Consider the following 19,487-nt stretch of genomic DNA (forward strand, 5'->3'; position numbering starts at 1 on the left):
AAGATCATTTTACTGAATCATCAGTTTCAGCAGTTGTGCTATCATCATTGCCTCAGCAAGAGGATGAACAGAAGTTGATAACAAAATATTTTACAATCATAACATTGCAACTTGATAAACTGACTTGTTAGATAAGCTGTTGAATAGGGATGTGGAAATGGATTAATAATTTCTTGAATAATTGGAAAAATTGATTGGAAAGAATAGTTGGAAAAAAATTTGAAGGTAATTTATGAATCTGTGCACAGTCTTGGGTGAACTTAACCGATACCAATATCAACAGACCTTTAATATCATAACATTCAAGGTCAATGCACGTAATTTGCATTATGTATTGTTGCTTCCAGTAGTGTGGGGTACCAAACAATCCCTCCAACTATTGAAATTGTCCATCTATCACACGAAGCATAATATTTTTAGAATAAGTAAAGAAAGTTCAATAAGTGCCTATCACGTCTGGAGTCATTACTTTCACATTAATTCCATTGTGTTTAGTCTTGAGTGTGAGAATGTCAATGCAGGAATGCTTCGCCAGATACAGTGTGAATTATTCTTGTCTGCTCTGAAACTCTTGATGCAGGACCTTGGCAGTGAGTGAAATAATGAACAGATAGGATTTGAACTTATAACTGTGCAAATAAATATTCATTTTCTAATAACTTTTTATAATACTGTTAATGAATGGTTAAAATACACATTTTTAACAGTGCTGGTATGATGGATCCGAGCATACGTTTATATGCTACCACTTCCCGAAACAAAAGGTGTGAAGATACAGAAATTAATAAATTGAAGAGCATATTTCTTACTTTGATTCGTACAGATTTCCCTTTTGAGGTTTAATAATCATGGCTGGTATGGTCATAGGCTTTATTTTAGACCATTTGAGTTTTCCTGAATGGTTATCAATTTGTATGGGCATGTCAGCTTCTTTCATCCCACACATACATAAGTTTTTTTCTCTCGTAACAAAGTGCATGCGGTTACTGTGTAGTTCCACTATTGTCAGTCAGCATCTGCACAGTGTTTAGCCTGTGAAGTATGCATGAGCAGCCCAGCATCCATTATCTTCACATTTCATGCTCTTGTGTCCAGTACAAGGCCAGTGTGTCCATGTTTGTATTTACAGTGGCTTTCCCCACACTGATTCAAAACTCATATTCAGTGGCATGATCCTTTGTCAAAGCTTTGATGAGGTGACAATGGGTTTCCATATCAGTGGCCCATGGAATTTATTTCACCTCGTTGCTCTTATGTATTTAGTAGGGAGACCAGCTGTACATCTGACATCCATCAACAAGGTAAGCTCCTTGCTACTTTTATGATGTTGCTGAGTACAGAAAATTCATGTTGCATGAGGTATTGTCATTTTTAGTTTGCCACATGCACACCCATGTATTGTTTTAACACATGTACAATTAACACTCTGCTTCTGAGTTTTGTATGTTCATGCGGTTTGTGTTTCATACAGTCACGTTACATAAAATTTCTGTAGTGTCCTTTCCACATACTGTACACATAACATAATAAAACACAAATACAGCTGCAAAATACTTTTATCCTATTCCTTTGCAGACATGCTTTTGTCATCACTCATATACATTATAGCCTGTAACGTATTCTCTCCCCTTTTCATATATAGGGTCATTACTTGTCATTTGGTTATAGTACATTTTGTCAGATTTCATTTTCATTACATTATTCAATTCCAATCATTTGAGCACACATTTTACTATCGTTTGTTTATATGTGCTTCATATAAAATTCACAGAGTAATAGATTCTGTTTTCATTTATAGCATAAACTGACATACATTTCATTTCAATTTACAGTGACTCCCTGTTGGAGCACATTTATCAATTCAAATAGAATTAAAGAAGTAAACAATAGTAGCTACAATAGCTACTACATGCTGCTCAGATAACTACGCACAGCCTTGTCTTTCTAGCTTACTCCAGGTAGGATCTACACACTGCAGGGTTGTGGAAATTCCATGAAAGGCATTTATGTGCTCAGTTACATCTCATTAATAAACTTAGCTGTGATCCTCCAGAGTAAAATAGTTTCTTGCTTCTGAGAACAACTCAGATCTGATGATACCAATCATATCAAATACTTATGCAGTGTTTAAGAGTGCAGCTCAATTTCTACTTGTTATGTTCATTGTATAAAGGATAACCATTTTATGTGCTTATGTTTATAGAGTTGTATCATCAGCACAATAAGTTACATATAATGAGCATAAAGCAATGCTTACGTAAGTAACAAACAAGCATAAAAATTTCACTGTATTTCAGGTGTTTGTCACTTTCATGGGTAGTCAACACTCGCAGTAGTTACATTTGGACTCCTTCATTATTTGGTAGTACTCAGCCTTAATTCAGCATCATGATCGTTTGGATTCCGTAGAAACACTGGAACACGTGAGGCAATACTGACCTTACGACTTATCTTAGAAGAAAGATTAAGGAAAGGCAAACCTACGTTTCTAGCATTTGTAGACTTAGAGAAAGCTTTTGACAATGTTGACTGGAATTCTCTCTTTCAAATTCTAAAGGTGGCAGGGGTAAAATACAGGGAGCGAAAGGCTATTTACAATTTGTACAGAAACCAGATGGCAGTTATAAGAGTCGAGGGACATGAAAGGGAAGCAGTGGTTGGGAAGGGAGTAAGACAAGGTTGTAGCCTCTCCCCGATGTTGTTCAATCTGTATATTGAGCAAGCAGTAAAGGAAACAAAAGAAAAATTAGGAGTAGGTATTAAAATTCATGGAGAAGAAATAAAAACTTTGAGGTTCGCCGATGACATTGTAATTCTGTCAGAGACAGCAAAGGACTTGGAAGAGCAGTTGAATGGAATGGACAGTGTCTTGAAAGGAGGATATAAGATGAACATCAACAAAAGCAAAACAAGGATAATGGAATGTAGTCTAATTAAGTCGGGTGATGCTGAGGGAATTAGATTAGGAAATGAGGCACTTAAAGTAGTAAAGGAGTTTTGCTATTTGGGGAGCAAAATAACTGATGATGGTCGAAGTAGAGAGGATGTAAAATGTAGGCTGGCAATGGCAAGGAAAGCGTTTCTGAAGAAGAGAAATTTGTTAACATCCAGTATTGATTTAAGTGTCAGGAAGTCGTTTCTGAAAGTATTCGTATGGAGTGTAGCCATGTATGGAAGTGAAACATGGACGATAAATAGTTTGGACAAGAAGAGAATAGAAGCTTTCGAAATGTGGTGCTATAGAAGAATGCTGAAGATTAGATGGGTAGATCACATAACTAATGAGGAAGTATTGAATAGGATTGGGGAGAAGAGAAGTTTGTGGCACAACTTGACCAGAAGAAGGGATCGGTTGGTAGGACATGTTCTGAGGCATCAAGGGATCACCAATTTAGTATTGGAGGGCAGCGTGGAGGGTAAAAATAGTAGAGGGAGACCAAGAGATGAATACACTAAGCAGATTCAGAAGGATGTAGGTTGCAGTAGGTACTGGGAGATGAAAAAGCTTGCACAGGATAGAGTAGCATGGAGAGCTGCATCAAACCAGTCTCAGGACTGAAGACCACAACAACAAACATATATATATAAAAAAAATGAAGATCATGAGACTTACCAAACAAAAACCACAAACATACACACAAAATTCAAGCTTTCGCAACAAACGGTTGCTTCATCAGGAAAGAGGGAAGGAGAGGGAAAGAGGAAAGGATGTGGGTTTTAAGGGAGAGGGTAAGGAGTCATTCCAATCCCGGGAGTGGAAAGACTTACCTTAGGGGGAAAAAAGGACAGGTATACAAGATGATGTAACTTACCAAACAAAAGCGTTGGTATGTTGATAGACACACAAACAAACACGTCTATCAACATACCAACGCTTTTGTTTGGTAAGTTACATCATCTTTGTTTTTACATATATTTTTCCCCCGTGGAATGTTTCCCTCTATTATATATATATTGTATTGTGTAGGTAGTCATAGTTGTAGTATAGACTCTCCCTTAATTTTCTATGTCTCTGTTTATTTGATAAGCTTTACAAATGGTAGAGCGGGCTGTAGCTCATCAGGTTTGTTTGTTTTGGTTGTGCCAACACTTACAGCTGTGTCTGGATGGCATGCATGTGCATGCATTTTTTGACCAGCTTTCTTTCCAAAGTGCATGCACTGCTTCACTCTGATGCTACTTGCTTCGTGGTGAGTTGTGTATTGCATTGCATGCTACCATGCATTTCACAAATTCATTTATTTGTTTACAGCTTGGCTACATGCATGGCAAAGCGTTGTACTTAGTGTGTTGTCATCTCTAGACACATAAAAGTAAACTTCTTCCTTATTACAACCACTCATCTTATTGTTCCCACTTTGGACATATAAGAAAAATTCAAACAAAAATTTTCCTTAATAACTGATAGCATAAATTCTGAAATAGAAATTTCCAGCAGCCTAAATCTAATATTATTATACATATATAAAACTTAGAGGGTATAAAGCACTTCTTTCAATATATAAACATTTTCAAGTCTTTGGTTGGGTAGAGGTCCTTGTTCATGTGTACCAATCTGTATGCTCCCAGGTATGGGAATTAAAGTAATCATGTATGGTCCAGGGTATAGTAGTTACCACTTATGGTTCAGTTTTCCAATTTTTGTAGAATTTGGATGTGTTCTAAGTAATACCATTTCTCCTATATAAAATTGTTTTGTACATTTCAACTTTCTGCCATAAATTCCTTTGCTGTATTTAGCCCAGGTTTCAAGGTTGAATACTACTTGTATTTTATCATCCAGTGGTACTCCCTGTATTGGTATCTTGGGAAAAGGTTTTTCCCATTTGTCTACTTGTTTGCAATTGAACATCAGCTCATTTGGCATAAATCCATTTGATGTATGGGGAAGTTGTTAACAACTTCTAAGAATGGAGTGACATATTCAATCCACTTAATATGTTTGCGAGATATACAGTTCCTCACAAACCTGTTGAAATCCTTTAACAACCTTTCTATGGGGGTGATTCAGGATGAAATTTGGATACTAAAATGTGTTTGATTTGGTTGGAATCTATGAACTCTTTCATATCCAAAAAATATTAGGCATTATTTGTTAACATGAATTCTGGTTTTCCTGCTCTTACAGAATAATCCTCTTTGATTAATCTTACAATTGAACTGGCTTTAGTGTTCTATACAGAATATTTCATATTTGGTGAAAATTTCATACAGACCTACTATACACTTTATGCCACCCTTACCTCTGGGATGGGATGCAGCCAGATCTAAACATGCCTTCTCTAGAGGTGTTTTAGCCACAATGGATTGTAGTTCAATTTGTTTGTAGATGTTACAATGTTTTGTTTTCTAGTAGACCAAACACTTTCTTACCATCTGTCGTACTCTTTGTCTAAAGTTAGGGAAATAACAATATTTACCTACCTTATCAGTGCACTTTGCAGTGCTATAGTGGCCCCAAGTATTGTGTGTCTACAAGATAAAATCATCCGCATATTCCTCTGGCAAAAACACCACCATTTTTCTTGTTCAGGATGGTTCCTAAGGAGCAGAACATCTTTGGAAATAGTGAAAAACCTTTTTTAATTTTCATCCCCATTTTGCATGAGTTTTGCTCTTACCTTACTCCAGCATGTGTCATGTAGTATGGTTGGAGTGTTATATCTTTCATCAACATAGCTCTTATTTCACCTTCCTTCTCTAAAATATCATTAAATTCCTCTAAGGCTTGTGGTAATCTGGTTTTCTTTTATGTACAGTATTTCAAAATAAAATTCTTGATGATACATATACCATGTGACTATCCATTTGTATACCAATTTACAAGTTAACAAAAATAATAGGGACTGATGGTCACAGTACACTTTTGTGTCTTTACCCCAAAGTAAATATTAAAACGTTTTATAGGACAATATTACAACTAAACCCCCCAACACTGTAACTGAATATGAACATTTAGCCTCACCTAAGGTGCGGTTGGTGAAGATAATTACTTTAGGGATGAGTTTTCCCTCTTCTTCTATAATTTGAAAATTGCATGCACCCACACCTTGAGAAGCCACTTCAATGCATAAGCAAATATCCTTCTTCATGTCTGGTTGAGACAGAATATTAATATTTAATAAGGCTTGCTTGCTGTTCTTGAAATCAGTTTGATATTGCTTCTCCCATAACCAAGGTCTGTTTTTCCAGAGAAGATTGAGTAGTGTATCACTGTTTGTGAGTTGGTTAGGGATGAATTTCCTGAAAAATGAGACTAGTCCTTTAATTGCCTCTTCCTTGGAGGAATAGAGCAGTTCTTTAGGATCTGGCAGTATACCTTCTGAAGAGATTCCGTGTCCTAAAAATTTTACCTTTTCTCATCTGAAACTAGATTTGAGATTTTCTGTTACTCCATGTTTTGAAAAGCAGTTCAGTACCTGCTCAATTAATTTTAAGTGTTCTACCCATGTGGGTGTAGCAACTGAAAGGTTGTCCATATTTACTGCTACCTTACTTAAAATTTTGGGTCCTAGCACTTTGTCCAGAGCAGAGATAAATACACTTCCACTTACGTTCAATCCAAACAGTAATACTTGAAATTCAAAGCTCCTGCCCCCACATTCGAACTCGGTATACTTTTGACATTCTTCATGTAGTTTTATATGCCAATAAGAGGGGCAGAGATTGATTATAGTAAGTATTTTGCATCTGAATTGTCTGGATGTGTTCACACATATTTTTAATATTACGTGCATCGAGGACCAAGTGCACCTTTCCATCTGGCTTATTCACTGCCAAAATAGGACTACAGTAAGGGGAAAACGATGGCTGTATTATACCCCATTCAAGCGTCGTGTTAATTTCTTTTCTTACTGCTTCCCTGTTTGTCCATGGGATAGGGCATGAAGTAGAACAAAAAGTTTCATGTGAATATACTTCCATTTGTACACAAAATCCTTGATGATACCTGAACTTTTTTCAAATACTTGTATATGAGCAAGTATAAGTTCCCTAAGTTGCACTTGCTGTTCTTGAAACAAGCACTTTGATTCACTTACTTTTGTGTTTGTTGTGTTGACATTTACCTCTGCTGCTGCTGTCTGTATGTGGTTGTATGAGTTGATAAATATTTACCAATTCATCTTCAAAGTTATGAGTAACTTCAGTTTTATGACTGTCAGTCTTCCCGTGATAAGGTTTATTGCATATAATTGGCTCTCCTTCCAGGTCATAGGAGGGGGGCCCACTTTGACCAGTTCAAGTTTTTCGGCATCATCCTGGCATCGGTCTCTGGGTTAGGCGTAACTTCTATGATATGGGCTGTTGGTGTTTGATTATGCCAGTATCCTGTGAGGCTCTCAACTCAAATTCTCTTTGCCTTTGCATGTTACTTGGCATATGTGCATTACTTAGCTGGCCAAATTCCACTATCTGTAGATTATCCAGCTGTCTGGTATTGTTTTGTGTTTGCCAATCGATTGGCTGATTATATCTGGTAGCTTTTGTCTGTACATATTGCACAGGCTGGCCATATGCTACTTGCCCATAGTTGTTTTGGTAAATTTTTGCCCATTGCTTTTATATCTGCCCTTGAATTTATGGCTTTTGCCATTGTGATTATCATTAGCATTACAGAGGTCTCTGTGGGGTAAGGTTGCCATCTGTGTTGTACTGCAAATCTTTTGTTCACTTGATGGTCCATAAATCTCTGTAGTACTAGTTGCATTATAACAGGCTTGCATTGTACTGGTCTTGCTTTGTATATCAAACCTAGTGAGTCCAGTACAGATAGAAAGTATTCAGGATCATGAACTGGAATGGTAATGAGTATTTCCCTAATGTGGGCAGCACTTAGCGGTTTTAGCAATACTGCCTCATAACCTTTTCCCTGCTTCTTTTAAACTTGAATCTATTTTAGGTAGCAATTGACTTTCTTTCCCTCATAGAGTTTTTTCTACCATATGTAAATAAAACTTGCACTCTGACACTATATTTTCAGCAAGGGTGCTGCCCTTATCCATCATCCTGGCTTCAGCTTTTTCAGTTATTTCCTTTACATATACATATATCTTATCTCTCTGATTTTTGGCAAATTTTTACTCTAAACTTAACTGGTTCACTCTTAGATTTATCTTTTTTATTCCTGTAGGCAAGTTTTTGCACACTTCTTGTGGCTCGCTGATTGCGTCCATCACATTTTTTACCAACACATCAAATTGGGATTGCATATCCTGAATTTAGAAATATGCTTCACTGAGGTTTTGTAACTCCCTTCAAGATGTCCCTGTTTATTGCCTATGGAAGATACCCTTTCTGTTAATGTATTTATATTGTGGGATATGTTGGTAATTATTTCTTGTTTTAGTTGTTTATGTAGAACTGACATCTTTCCGGATAGTTCATCAGATAATTCAGTGCATATAGTTTTGCTCATCTCACTGAACTGTTGACTAATACTATTCTTGAAATCATTAAAAGCCTGATTTTGCTGTGTAAACTTTTGTCCTATATTTTCCTGGTGTTTTGTGAACTGCCGTGTCATACCCTCAAGTTGTTGTGTTACACTTTCCTGAAATTCCTGTTGTTTTGTTAACTGTTGCATTATTTGTTGCATGAGTTGTATCACATTGTGTGTCTCACTAGTATTTACATCGTTTTTATAAACTGGGTCCTGTTCTTGCATTTGTGACATGGTGAGAAAATGATCAAAGGAATTTTCACTGTTGCGTCCTTCAATTTCACTATTTGAAAAAATGTTTCCCGGTGAGAACTGAGAAATTGTCTCATCAAGCGTCATAAAAGTCACATCATGATTAGTTATATTAGCAGTGTCATCATTTATTGGTTGTGGGATGCTAAGATCATTGTTTATAGGTTGCCATTGGCCAGTTCGCGTGTTACCTACAAATGTTGCATAGCTCAGATTTCCGACATTTTGCTATATTGCACTTTGTAATGAATTTTCAACAATGGCCATTATCTTTGACTCCATTGTGAACAGTGAATAGTTTATTTTTCAAAAATGAAATTATGTCTGTATCAGTATTTTTCTATTAAAGTAGTTTTAGTTGCATATTAACTAATGAACCTGATTATTATCTGACAGTCTTATAGAATTTAAATGACTTATCTTGCACTTTAATGATGAGTTTGTAAAAATTTTTGACTTCTCTGCAGAAATGCACTTTCTATAAAGTATATTAAGTGGAAGGAAAGGAGATTACCTACAGCCAGAGAGACAGTGCCAAGGGCAGCCATATAAGCATACAGTGTAGCAGCTTCCTACTTTTACCACTGAAATCAGCATTCCTGGCTTGTCTGGTCTGAAAGCAGAATTTAATTTTAATTTTCTGCTTCAGTAGTTTTATCATTCCCAATCTCGTGGACATGTAACTAATACAATGAAAATTTCATTAGCTCCTTGTAACAATAATATGAATCTTTTATCTCAACAATTGAAAAGTCTGTTCATATTTTGCTCAGTGGCATCCTTTAGACAGTTGCCTTTGAAATGTGGAACTGGATTAATAATTCTTTGAATAATTGGAAAATTTGTTTGGAAAGAATAGTCGAAAGAAATTGAAGGTAAATTATGAATCTGTGCACAATATGTGGTGAACTTTAACTGATACCAGTATCAAAAGACTTTTAATACCAATACATTCAAGGTCAATAAATATAATTTGCACTATATACTGTTGTTTCTGGTAGTATGTGGTACCAAATAATCATTATCATTGTCCGTCTGTCACATGAAGCACAATATTTTTTGTATAAGTAAAGAAAGTTCAATAGGTAGCTATCAAGTCTGAGTTATTATGTTCACATTAATTCCACTGTGTTTAGTCTTGAGTATGAGAATGTCGGTGCAGGGACGTTCCTCCAGATAAGATGTGAATTATTCTCGTCTGCACCGAACCTCTTGACACAGGATCTCAGTGGTGAGTGAAACGATGAACAGATAGGATTTGAACTTATAACAGTGTGAATGAATGTTCCTTTGCTAATAACTTTTTATAATACTTTTAATGAATGTTTAAAATACACATTTTTAACAATGCTGTTATGACGGATACGATACACTTCCCGAAACAAAAGGGGTGAAGATACATGAATTAATAAATTGAAGAGCATATTTCTTTCTTTGTTTCATACAGATATTTAAGGATGTATCAAAACTTTTCCTTGCCACAAAACAATTTTCCTTTGTCAATGTCTTTGGTTTATAGCTGATTCAGTTTACATATAGCTTATATATAAGATAAGAGAAGAAAGAAAAATAATATTATTCAATACCCTACGGTATTATAGCATACCTTACACTTTAAAATTTTTACAATATATTGTCCTTAAGTGTTTCAAGCTGCTTCACATTACATATGCACTTCCCACTACCATGAAGACCACTACACATTGGCATGTCAAATATAAAAGTATTTTGCCAGCTGATGATGAACACGGTCATGTGTCATTGATGCAACATAGTTATGTTCATGCTTGTACATTTTAACAACCGCCTTTGTTACGCATATTTGAATGAAGGTAAATGTAATAAATGTTCGTGGAATAAAAAATATTGGCCGAGTCTAGTGGTAGTTTTAAAGAAAAACTACTCATCTTGTTTTCTGAGGATCTTCTTCAGTCTGTTGCTTGAATTTCTTCTGTCTGGAACCCAGATTCTCTAGTAGATCTGGAAACCTAATAGGTTGATGTGTTTCTTGAATAACATAGACAACAATCGGATTTGTATGTAATTTTGATATTTAATACTCCTAGATGCCTTACTGCTATCAATTATAGTGTTTGCTCAGTGAAATACATTCCATTTGTATGTAACTTGAATTTAAAATTCGTCCAATAACTGAGTACAACAGAAAAACTTTACATCCCTCCATCCTTCCTTCCCTTCAGCCAACACACAACACAACACGCGCACAGTTAACATTGTTCCAAAGTACAATACTAAAGATATAGTCATGCTAAGACTGAAATGTTGAACACTAAAATCAAAAATAATTTACAGGAAATGAAATTCACTCAGCAGCACAATAGAATAGTTACAATAATATATATTCACATAACCAAAATTTTATCTTTTTGTAGTACAGTAATTTTATAAAATTTGTTTTTTAATCACAGGAGTTAATTGTGTTAGCATGACATATACTACTATACAGTTGGAGTTTAAAGCATTTCAAATAAGACTGAAAAATTGATGAGATCATAAATTTGAGAATATATGTGGTCCAGGTGGCTTATTGCACATTACAACACTATACTTTTATATTTGACATACCAGTGTGTAATGATCCTCATAGTAGTGGAAAGTCTGTATTCAATGTGAAGCAACTTGCAACACTAATGACCGATATGCAGTAAAAATTTTAAAGCATATGATTTATTATACAACAAGACACCTTATCAAGTGGTAATATCATGACTGAAAAATACTTTCCTTATTAACTTCTGTTCATCCTCTCCAAGATCCAGACATAAATGGATAGATAAATAGATAGATAGATTGAGTGACTGATTGATTTTTTATTCTTTCAGTTTTATCATACAGCACAAATTGTACAATGATATTAGACTGCTCAAAGAAAAGTTGCAACAAAACAAACTATTAGCAAAAAGTTGGGAAATTAAAAATAGGTACCTATTCTTACAATTCAGTTTTTAACAACAATACTTTCCGTACCATCGTGTCTGCTAAGTCGCCCCTGCCCAGGGTTCTGGTTGACTTTTATTAACTCTGCCCCATTCCCTAAACATCTCCAGTCCTTTTGCATCACCTCTCTTCCTTCCCCTTCAACTTTTCTGCCAGGAGAAGGAGCCATTGGTTCTAAATGCTTGTAAAAGTTAAACCCTTTTGTATGAGTGTTCCCCTGCTGTCACTTGGTGGATAGACATTTTTATCCATCTATTTACATTAATTTAATTTTAAACATCTTTTTTGCTACATATTTAGAAATTCTTTTACAGAATAGAAACAGTGCTTTATTACAAGCACCTTTAGTTTAATTTTAAATATTGGATATGTTGCAATTTTTATTTCGTCTGTTGTCTCATTGTGCATATTATATCAATGTTATCTATGCTGCTCTGATAGGTTGTTGTTTTGTGATATTTATTACATATATTTCACTTCCTTGTGGCACTACATTTGTGTTCATTTCTGTTCTGTAGTAGTTTGTCTGTTTTCAAGAGGTAGTCTCTTGTGAAAAAGATAGTTTCATAAGTAAATAACCTGGGAACATTCAGAACATGAAGTTCGGTAAAATGAGAGCTACAGAACTTCATCTTTTTATAACCTCTGTGAGTTGAGCCTACTCAGAAAATTATACCATATCAAAGCAGTGAGTGGAACTGTGCGCAGTATACATGCAGTATTATTGTTTTGCTTTTTGTTTACTTTAATATTCTTGGGCCATAGCACATGGATGAGAGTCTCTTAAACAAATTATTTACATTTGTGTTTTGATTTAAATCTTGCTGAACTCACAGAACCAAAAATTTGTGACACATTTTCTAGGGAATCATTGTTTAAGCATACTGGAATAGACATTTGATTACATGGAGAAAATAAATGAAAGTTGACACACACAGTTTTTTCAGTATTTATGATGAGTTTGTTTTTGTGAACCAATCAGAAAGTCCCTTCATTGAACTTTCTGATGTCGACTGCAAGGTTTTTCACTGTATCCAGTAAACAATATGCTGGTGTCATCAGCAAGTAGGATTATTTTTTTAAGGCCCATATTCAACAAACTCATCCACATAAATCAAGAAGAATGGTGGACCTAAGATTGAGCTCTGGGATACACCATATTTTACTGGTAATTCACTAGAGAGAAAGGCATTTTTTCTTGTTTTATTCTTAAAACTGATTGAATCCTGAAGTGGTATTTTCTGAGGCGTTTTTTTTTTTTTTTTTTTTTTTTTAGATATGGACACAACCAGCTATGTGCTACATCTCTTACTCTTTTATGGTTCAGAATACCAATGGCTTTTGACAGGTCTAGAAAAATGTCTGCAGCTAATTTATGTTGATCAGGGGATTTTAAGGCACAGTCCAAGAATTAAAAAATCACTGTCTGTGTGGATTTAGACTTTCTAAAATCATGTTGTTGTACAGTAAGAGGAGGATATTTATTTATAAATAACTTAAAAGCCTGTCATAAAAGAGTTTTTCTAGAATTTTTGAAAAGAAACTGACCTGTGACACAGTCTATCAGAAGAAGATTTTTTTAGCAGTGGTGAAACTTTTGCTATTTTCAGAACATCTGGAAAGGCATCAGTTTCTAGAAAAGACTGAAAATTTTTACAAATGGTTTTAGTGGGTGGTGAGTGCATGCTTTAATATGAAATCAGGTACTGCATTAAGGCCACTCCTCATTTTATTGCTTAATGATTTAATTTTACTTATAATTTCATCAAGATTTGTTTCACAAACATACATAGAGTTTTCCAAGATCACTGATTTGCTGGTCCTTTACAGTTTACTTGAATGAGGTCTCCAGCTAATGAAGTGAAGTATGGTATTAATTAAATTTTGTCATGAATGATTTTGGGTCTGTGACTTTTGAGCCCTCTAGTGTTACATTCTCGTTTTTTGGTGCTGAGCTACAAAATTCTTTTTTACAACTCTCCACATAAATATCATTTTGTTACATGAGTTTCTTATTAAATTGTCATTCCACAGGAATAATCTACCACAGATTCTTTCATAGTCCTTAGAATAATGTACAAATTCTTGGGGGACTCCATATTTCTTACTGAACTACTTCAGAAATCTATCTCTCTCACCAGAAATATTTATGCCTTTAGTTACTCATTGCTTATTGTTGTTAGGTTTCTCAGTTTTTACTTCTTTTGGAAAAACTACATTAAAACAGTAAAGAAAAATATTCTGGAAGCATATGTTCATGCTATCAATATTGTTCCAGATGTAAATGATTTCCTAGTTGTCCTTAGTCAGTAAGAAATTAAAAGTTCTAATGTTATTTTCAGAAAAAGATCTTTTTTCAGCAACATTTTTGCAGCTGGTACTTATTGGCATTTCTACACACAACATCAGTGCCTGATGATCACTAAAACCTATGCTCATTACTCTCCTTGTGAATTTATGACTTGTGTCTGAGATAAATATTTGGTCAATGATGGAGTTTGTACATTCTTTTAATCTTGTGGGTAGTATGTTGTGGGGATCATATTGAATCTGTCATATTTATCAGTGCATCTCTGGTACTGCTGTCTTTTGAAAACTCAGTACTGAAATCACCACAAAGCTCTTTCTTCATATTTAATGCACTGATCCTATTCAATAGAGCCTCTAGTTTGCACTTGTAGACTGGCAGATTTCCACTTGGTACTCTACATACATTAATATTTCTTAAGTTAAACTCCAGCAGCTTAGTAATGGAAAGTTCAAAGCCTTTCAGTTGGGTCAATATAATTTTTATTGATGTTGCAGAAATTTATTTGCTCTTTCACAAATATAGTGAATTACATTGTTAAGCGAACTCTAGGCTAAAATGAGTTGCTTATGAATATCCTGTGACTGAGGTTAATTTTACTTTATCATTTCATTGCCAATGCTTAGTAATGCGACATATGTCTACATTTATACTGGAGTGGTACTTCCACCATGGTAATTTTATTCATGAGTGACCAATTGTTATGGTGTAAAATCTGGACATTTAGAAGCTTCTATTGAAACAGTTTCTACTTCTTTATCTAATGACACTTCTAAAACAGCACTTCCCCTAAAAAACTTTCTGTCTTTCTTGCATGTTCCTTCTGCCTGCTGGAGACAATCAATAGGTGTATTAACTTCTGGGGTTTGTACAAGTTTTGTTTTATTCACCTCTGCCCTCTCTAGTTTCTACCATTTTGTAATTTGTGTTTGACTGACAACTTGAATTATTTGCTTCTGTCCTATTTGGTTAAAACCACTCGGTTATTTGCACTTCATGGATGACATTATTGTTCATAACTTGGCTAAAACACTTTGTAATCTCCATTTGTTTACCACTCATCTTTTTTCCTTCACTATTTCTCAAAGTGGGAGTACATAATTATGCAGCTAGTAATTCTTTTCCTGGTGCATTAAATGAATCTATGGACCGCATAGAATCTTCACTCCAAGCTGCTCAATCCACAGTATCAATATTCTTAAAATATGTACTCTGCAATACACTTGTTTACAGCATAATTTCATAGTTCACACATGACCAGGGTGGTAAATCTTTATATTATGGGTTGCTCACAATGAGTACGTTATTTAGACAATTCCTCATTTCTGTACTAACTGTGTATTTCTCATTTTTATAGATTTCATTTGATCCTCCTACTAACATAGCGACAGAAAAGTTCTGTCAAAACAGGTCAGATTTGCACAACTCAGGATAAGTGTACCAGACTACAATTACCATTCATGTTATCTGGTTCCAAGTGTTGATGGTCCACTGTATACCTCATCAGCATGCAATAATGGCAGGCTCTACATCCTGGATCAGCTCAGACAGCAATACTACTTAATCTCCTCAGGCTCAGGTGTTAGCATCCCAGACCGCAACCACCACAGCCTACTACAAAACAGCCTTGCAGCTTAATGCAGCAAACGTTTCTACAACCACTGTTTATGGATCCATAACACATCTATATGGAACTTTCAAACTGCAGATATTAGTGAACCCATCCTCGGAGCTACTGGATTTTCCAGTGGCACACTAACGAAACACAACACCGGCTGTGTAGTCTCTAACATCATTGGCCACATCCTGCCTCAGAAGCAGGACAACATCACTGCAGCTTCTTCAAGTGATGAATGACAAAATATCAAAAACAAATCAACATTACAATCATCTCCTTGACTGTGTCACCATACTTGAACAAATCCAACAAGTCCAGTATCATTACATTGAAACCTAATTAAAGTCTCTATGTCTCCAACAATATAATCAAACAGTATGCCTGGCAATGAAAAACAGTCTGATGAGCTGACCACAGCACTACACCATCTCCAAAACCTGAAACCAACTCCAGCTATTGATGACAACTTTATCAGACAGACATAGCACAGCTGTGACATGCCTCCATCTGCCTATGCAATCTTCCCATACCATCCAGGTCAGTAACATCCTCCTCACACAAGTCCATTCTGCCTCTGCCACATACAGTTCACACCTGCAGCCACCAAGAGGCCTTCCACTAGTGTATTTCACTCTATGTGACATCACAAATGGTACTGTAAACAAGAACCTCACCACACTAGGGCTCCTGTTTTAACACAGGCCATGCCATTTCCTTCTCATTAAACTCTACACAGGCAAACAGTGTTTGATGATCTACTAAAAGTAGTAATAGTTTGACCCTCAGACAGCCCATGTGCTTCACTCATCAAACTAGTGCTGAGGAAAGAATTTTACTCTTATGTGGTGACTACAAAATTCTTAACACTTGTACTACCATCAATAATTGGCTGATACCTTATATACAAGATTTTGATCTCTATCTGGTGGTTGCACCTGAATCCAGTGTTCTGAACTGTAAACAAGTTTATCAAATACCAATGCACCAGGAAGATTTTCAAAAGACAACAATCATTACACCATTCAGAATGTTTGAATATCTCTTTAAGTTGATGGCCCCCAAAAATGCAGCCTAGACAAGGCCAAGATTTTTAGACAGTGTGCAATTGAAGCTGCCCTTCAGTTATGTTTACCTCTTGATCATGGTTTCTATGTTCTTTCAGAGACTCACATCACTATCAAATATGAGAAAATCCAACTCTGACAAACTGAAGTTATCTTCCTGGATCATGTAGGTAACACCATAGGCACCCATCTAACATTACAGTCAATAGAAGTCATCCATCAATTATTCATTCCCCATGACTAGCAAGAACCATGACATTTCCTGGGGATGATAAAGTTCCACGGACACCACCTACCACATGTGGCTATCATACAGACACCATTAATGGAGGCACTAAAACACAAAACCTCTAGTGGCAAACAAAAACTACAATGGGCTTCTGAAATGTAGACAGCTATCAAATGACTAAAAGATTACCTGAAACATGTGACAACCTTGGCCCATCCATTCCCTCATACACAGTTATCAGTAACTTTTAGATGTGAGCAACTTTTCCATCAGTGCAGTTCTCCTACAGGCATCCAACAATCACTCAGATTCTTTTTACCCAAAAATAACTGCCTCATAATGCAAATTGTTAGTTTACAACTGTGAATTACTTGTGGTATATGAAACAATCCATCAATTTAAGGATGATATCAAAGGTAGACCATTGATTATTTACATGGACCACTGGCCACTAGTGGTCTCAACCTGTGACCCACCATAAAACATTAGACCAAGACATTTCTGATACCTTGACTACAGATAACATCATTGTGAATTACTTGCCATGCATCAGTGTTATCTCAGCACAACTTGATTGTGATGAGTTCACAGAAGCACAACACAGAGAGAAACAAATTCAAGACCTACTCAATGACGCAACTATGAACCTCCTACTGGATACAACAAGACAAATCTTGTGCAATGTCTCACAAAATCAAACTTGTCCCCTATTCCTGCAGCAATTTGGGAAACTCATTTTGAATCAGAAACTTAGCACATCCCAGGATCCAACCAATGGCAAAAATTGTTGCTGAGGACTTTTATGGCCACTTGTCAAGAGAGATTACAGAGGAAGGACACATACACATATACCTTCTCAGAGAAACAAAAAAGGGGACAATATCGATAACCAACACTTGAACAATTTACCATAAAAAAGGGCAGTTCCAACACATCCACATCGACTTTGTGGGACCCCTTCCTGAATCTCAAGGTTATTGGTATATGCTAGCAATCATTGATCATGTCACACAATAGGTAGAAACTATTCCTGTATACGACATGTCAGCAGAGGCAACAGTCAAGAGTTTTCTTCAACACCTAGATAGCTCACTACAGATGCCCTGTGCCCATTACCAGTGACCAGGGCTGACAGTTTGAGTCTGCTCTTTTCTCTGCACTCTGCTCTCTCTGTGGCACCCACTGTGCAAAGCAGTGATATGGTGGGACGGTGGTACCAAACATTAAAGGCTGTTCTAATGTTACATTGAGATAGAAGCATTGACATTGGTGTGCCTAGGAATAGGCACCACACCACAGAAGAAAGGCCTCAATGCATCCTTTGTCGAATTCCTACGTGGCAAATCACTCACCCACCTATATTGCAAATCACCCACCATTCCTGCTGTTTTCTTGCTTCAGATATGATTTTCTGACACCACTGAACTTTGAACATCCATTGTAAGGGTTAAGGAACATATTGTTTGTCTGAAAATTCTTCCTCCACAACCCCATGGCGCACCTAAGATTTTCACCCACAAAATGCTCATGCCTTGCTCTGTCACTCTCTCTGAGGTGATAAAATCTGGCCCACTTTGTAGCTTATGCATAGGAGCCCCCACAAAGTGCTAAAACTCAAAGCATATATCTTCAACATACTTCCCAATAGAAAACCCACCACAGTGTCAGTGAACTGTTTGAAAGTGGTGTGGATGCTTCAGGATGACCCATCCACCACTGACACATTGACTCCCTCCAGTTTCCATGATAATGTGACCGTGCATACCATGCCCATCACTGACTTCATGGCAAAGCTTGATGTCAACAATTTCCAGCCTGATGACCTGAGCATTGAACTGATAGACAACTTCTTGAAAGGCAGACACCCTAAACTTGACACCAAGAACAGGTTCATCAGCTGCTATATCACCTGTTCTTGTATACTGCCTAATAATTTTGATACAGCAGCCCTCTCATTGTGGCTATCTTCTGATGGCTTTTACAATGTTACCACTCCTCAGACATCACTACCCACTATGGCAGCAGTGATGGAAGACAAGGATAAGCTACCACAACCCAACCCCAACACAGTGCATCCAGTGTCAGAAGCCCCATATCAATCCCATTATGACTGCACACTGTGCCTGCCCTCATACCTACATGATTAATTCCTCCATGCAGTCTAATGAGCAGCTCATCCTCATCACCCCTCTGTTTCACATTACAAGGAAGGGAGAGTGGGGGGGGGAGCACTCTCTATGGGAACCTCATACCTCCTAACACTTAGCACCAATGCCCATAAAAATAGGGGCATGCACGGTCTGCCCAAAAGTCCGGCGCCCGTAATTTTACGGGCACGTGTTCTCATTCTTCCACTTCCTTACTTTGTGTGTTCTTACGACTCCCGCTTGTCTGGGAGGCACTGCATGGACTGTAGTTCGAGTATTGGTCACTAGATGGTGTGGGCTTGCTGTGGAAGGGTATGCTTCCCTTTTTATTTGTCAAGTTTTGTGAGCGGCGATTTTTTACTGTGCAGTCTCAGTAGTGTCAACATGGCGAAGCGTGGCTTGACGGACAAAGAAATTGCTCATGAGTTATATCATGATTTAGAAGAAAGTGACGTTGATTTGTCAGAGGAA

At 36.5% G+C, this 19,487-nt stretch overlaps 1 protein-coding gene across 1 annotated transcript; it reads left to right on the forward strand.

Annotated features, from left to right (window-relative positions):
* The first annotated feature begins 18,635 nt into the window (after window positions 1-18,635).
* On the forward strand, window positions 18,636-19,016 carry LOC124613741 (alpha-crystallin A chain-like). The gene has a single exon (XM_047142457.1). The coding sequence runs from the start codon at window positions 18,636-18,638 to the stop codon at window positions 19,014-19,016; it is 381 nt and encodes a 126-aa protein (XP_046998413.1).
* Window positions 19,017-19,487: the final 471 nt, after the last annotated feature.

The sequence above is a fragment of the Schistocerca americana genome, chromosome 4 (genome assembly GCF_021461395.2).
Source record: "Schistocerca americana isolate TAMUIC-IGC-003095 chromosome 4, iqSchAmer2.1, whole genome shotgun sequence".
In the NCBI taxonomy this organism is placed as follows: Eukaryota; Metazoa; Arthropoda; class Insecta; order Orthoptera; family Acrididae; genus Schistocerca; species Schistocerca americana.

Excerpts from the sequence above, each read along its gene's own strand:
- LOC124613741 (XM_047142457.1), top strand. The coding sequence starts at position 18,636 with ATGCCCATCACTGACTTCATGGCAAAGCTTGATGTCAACAATTTCCAG.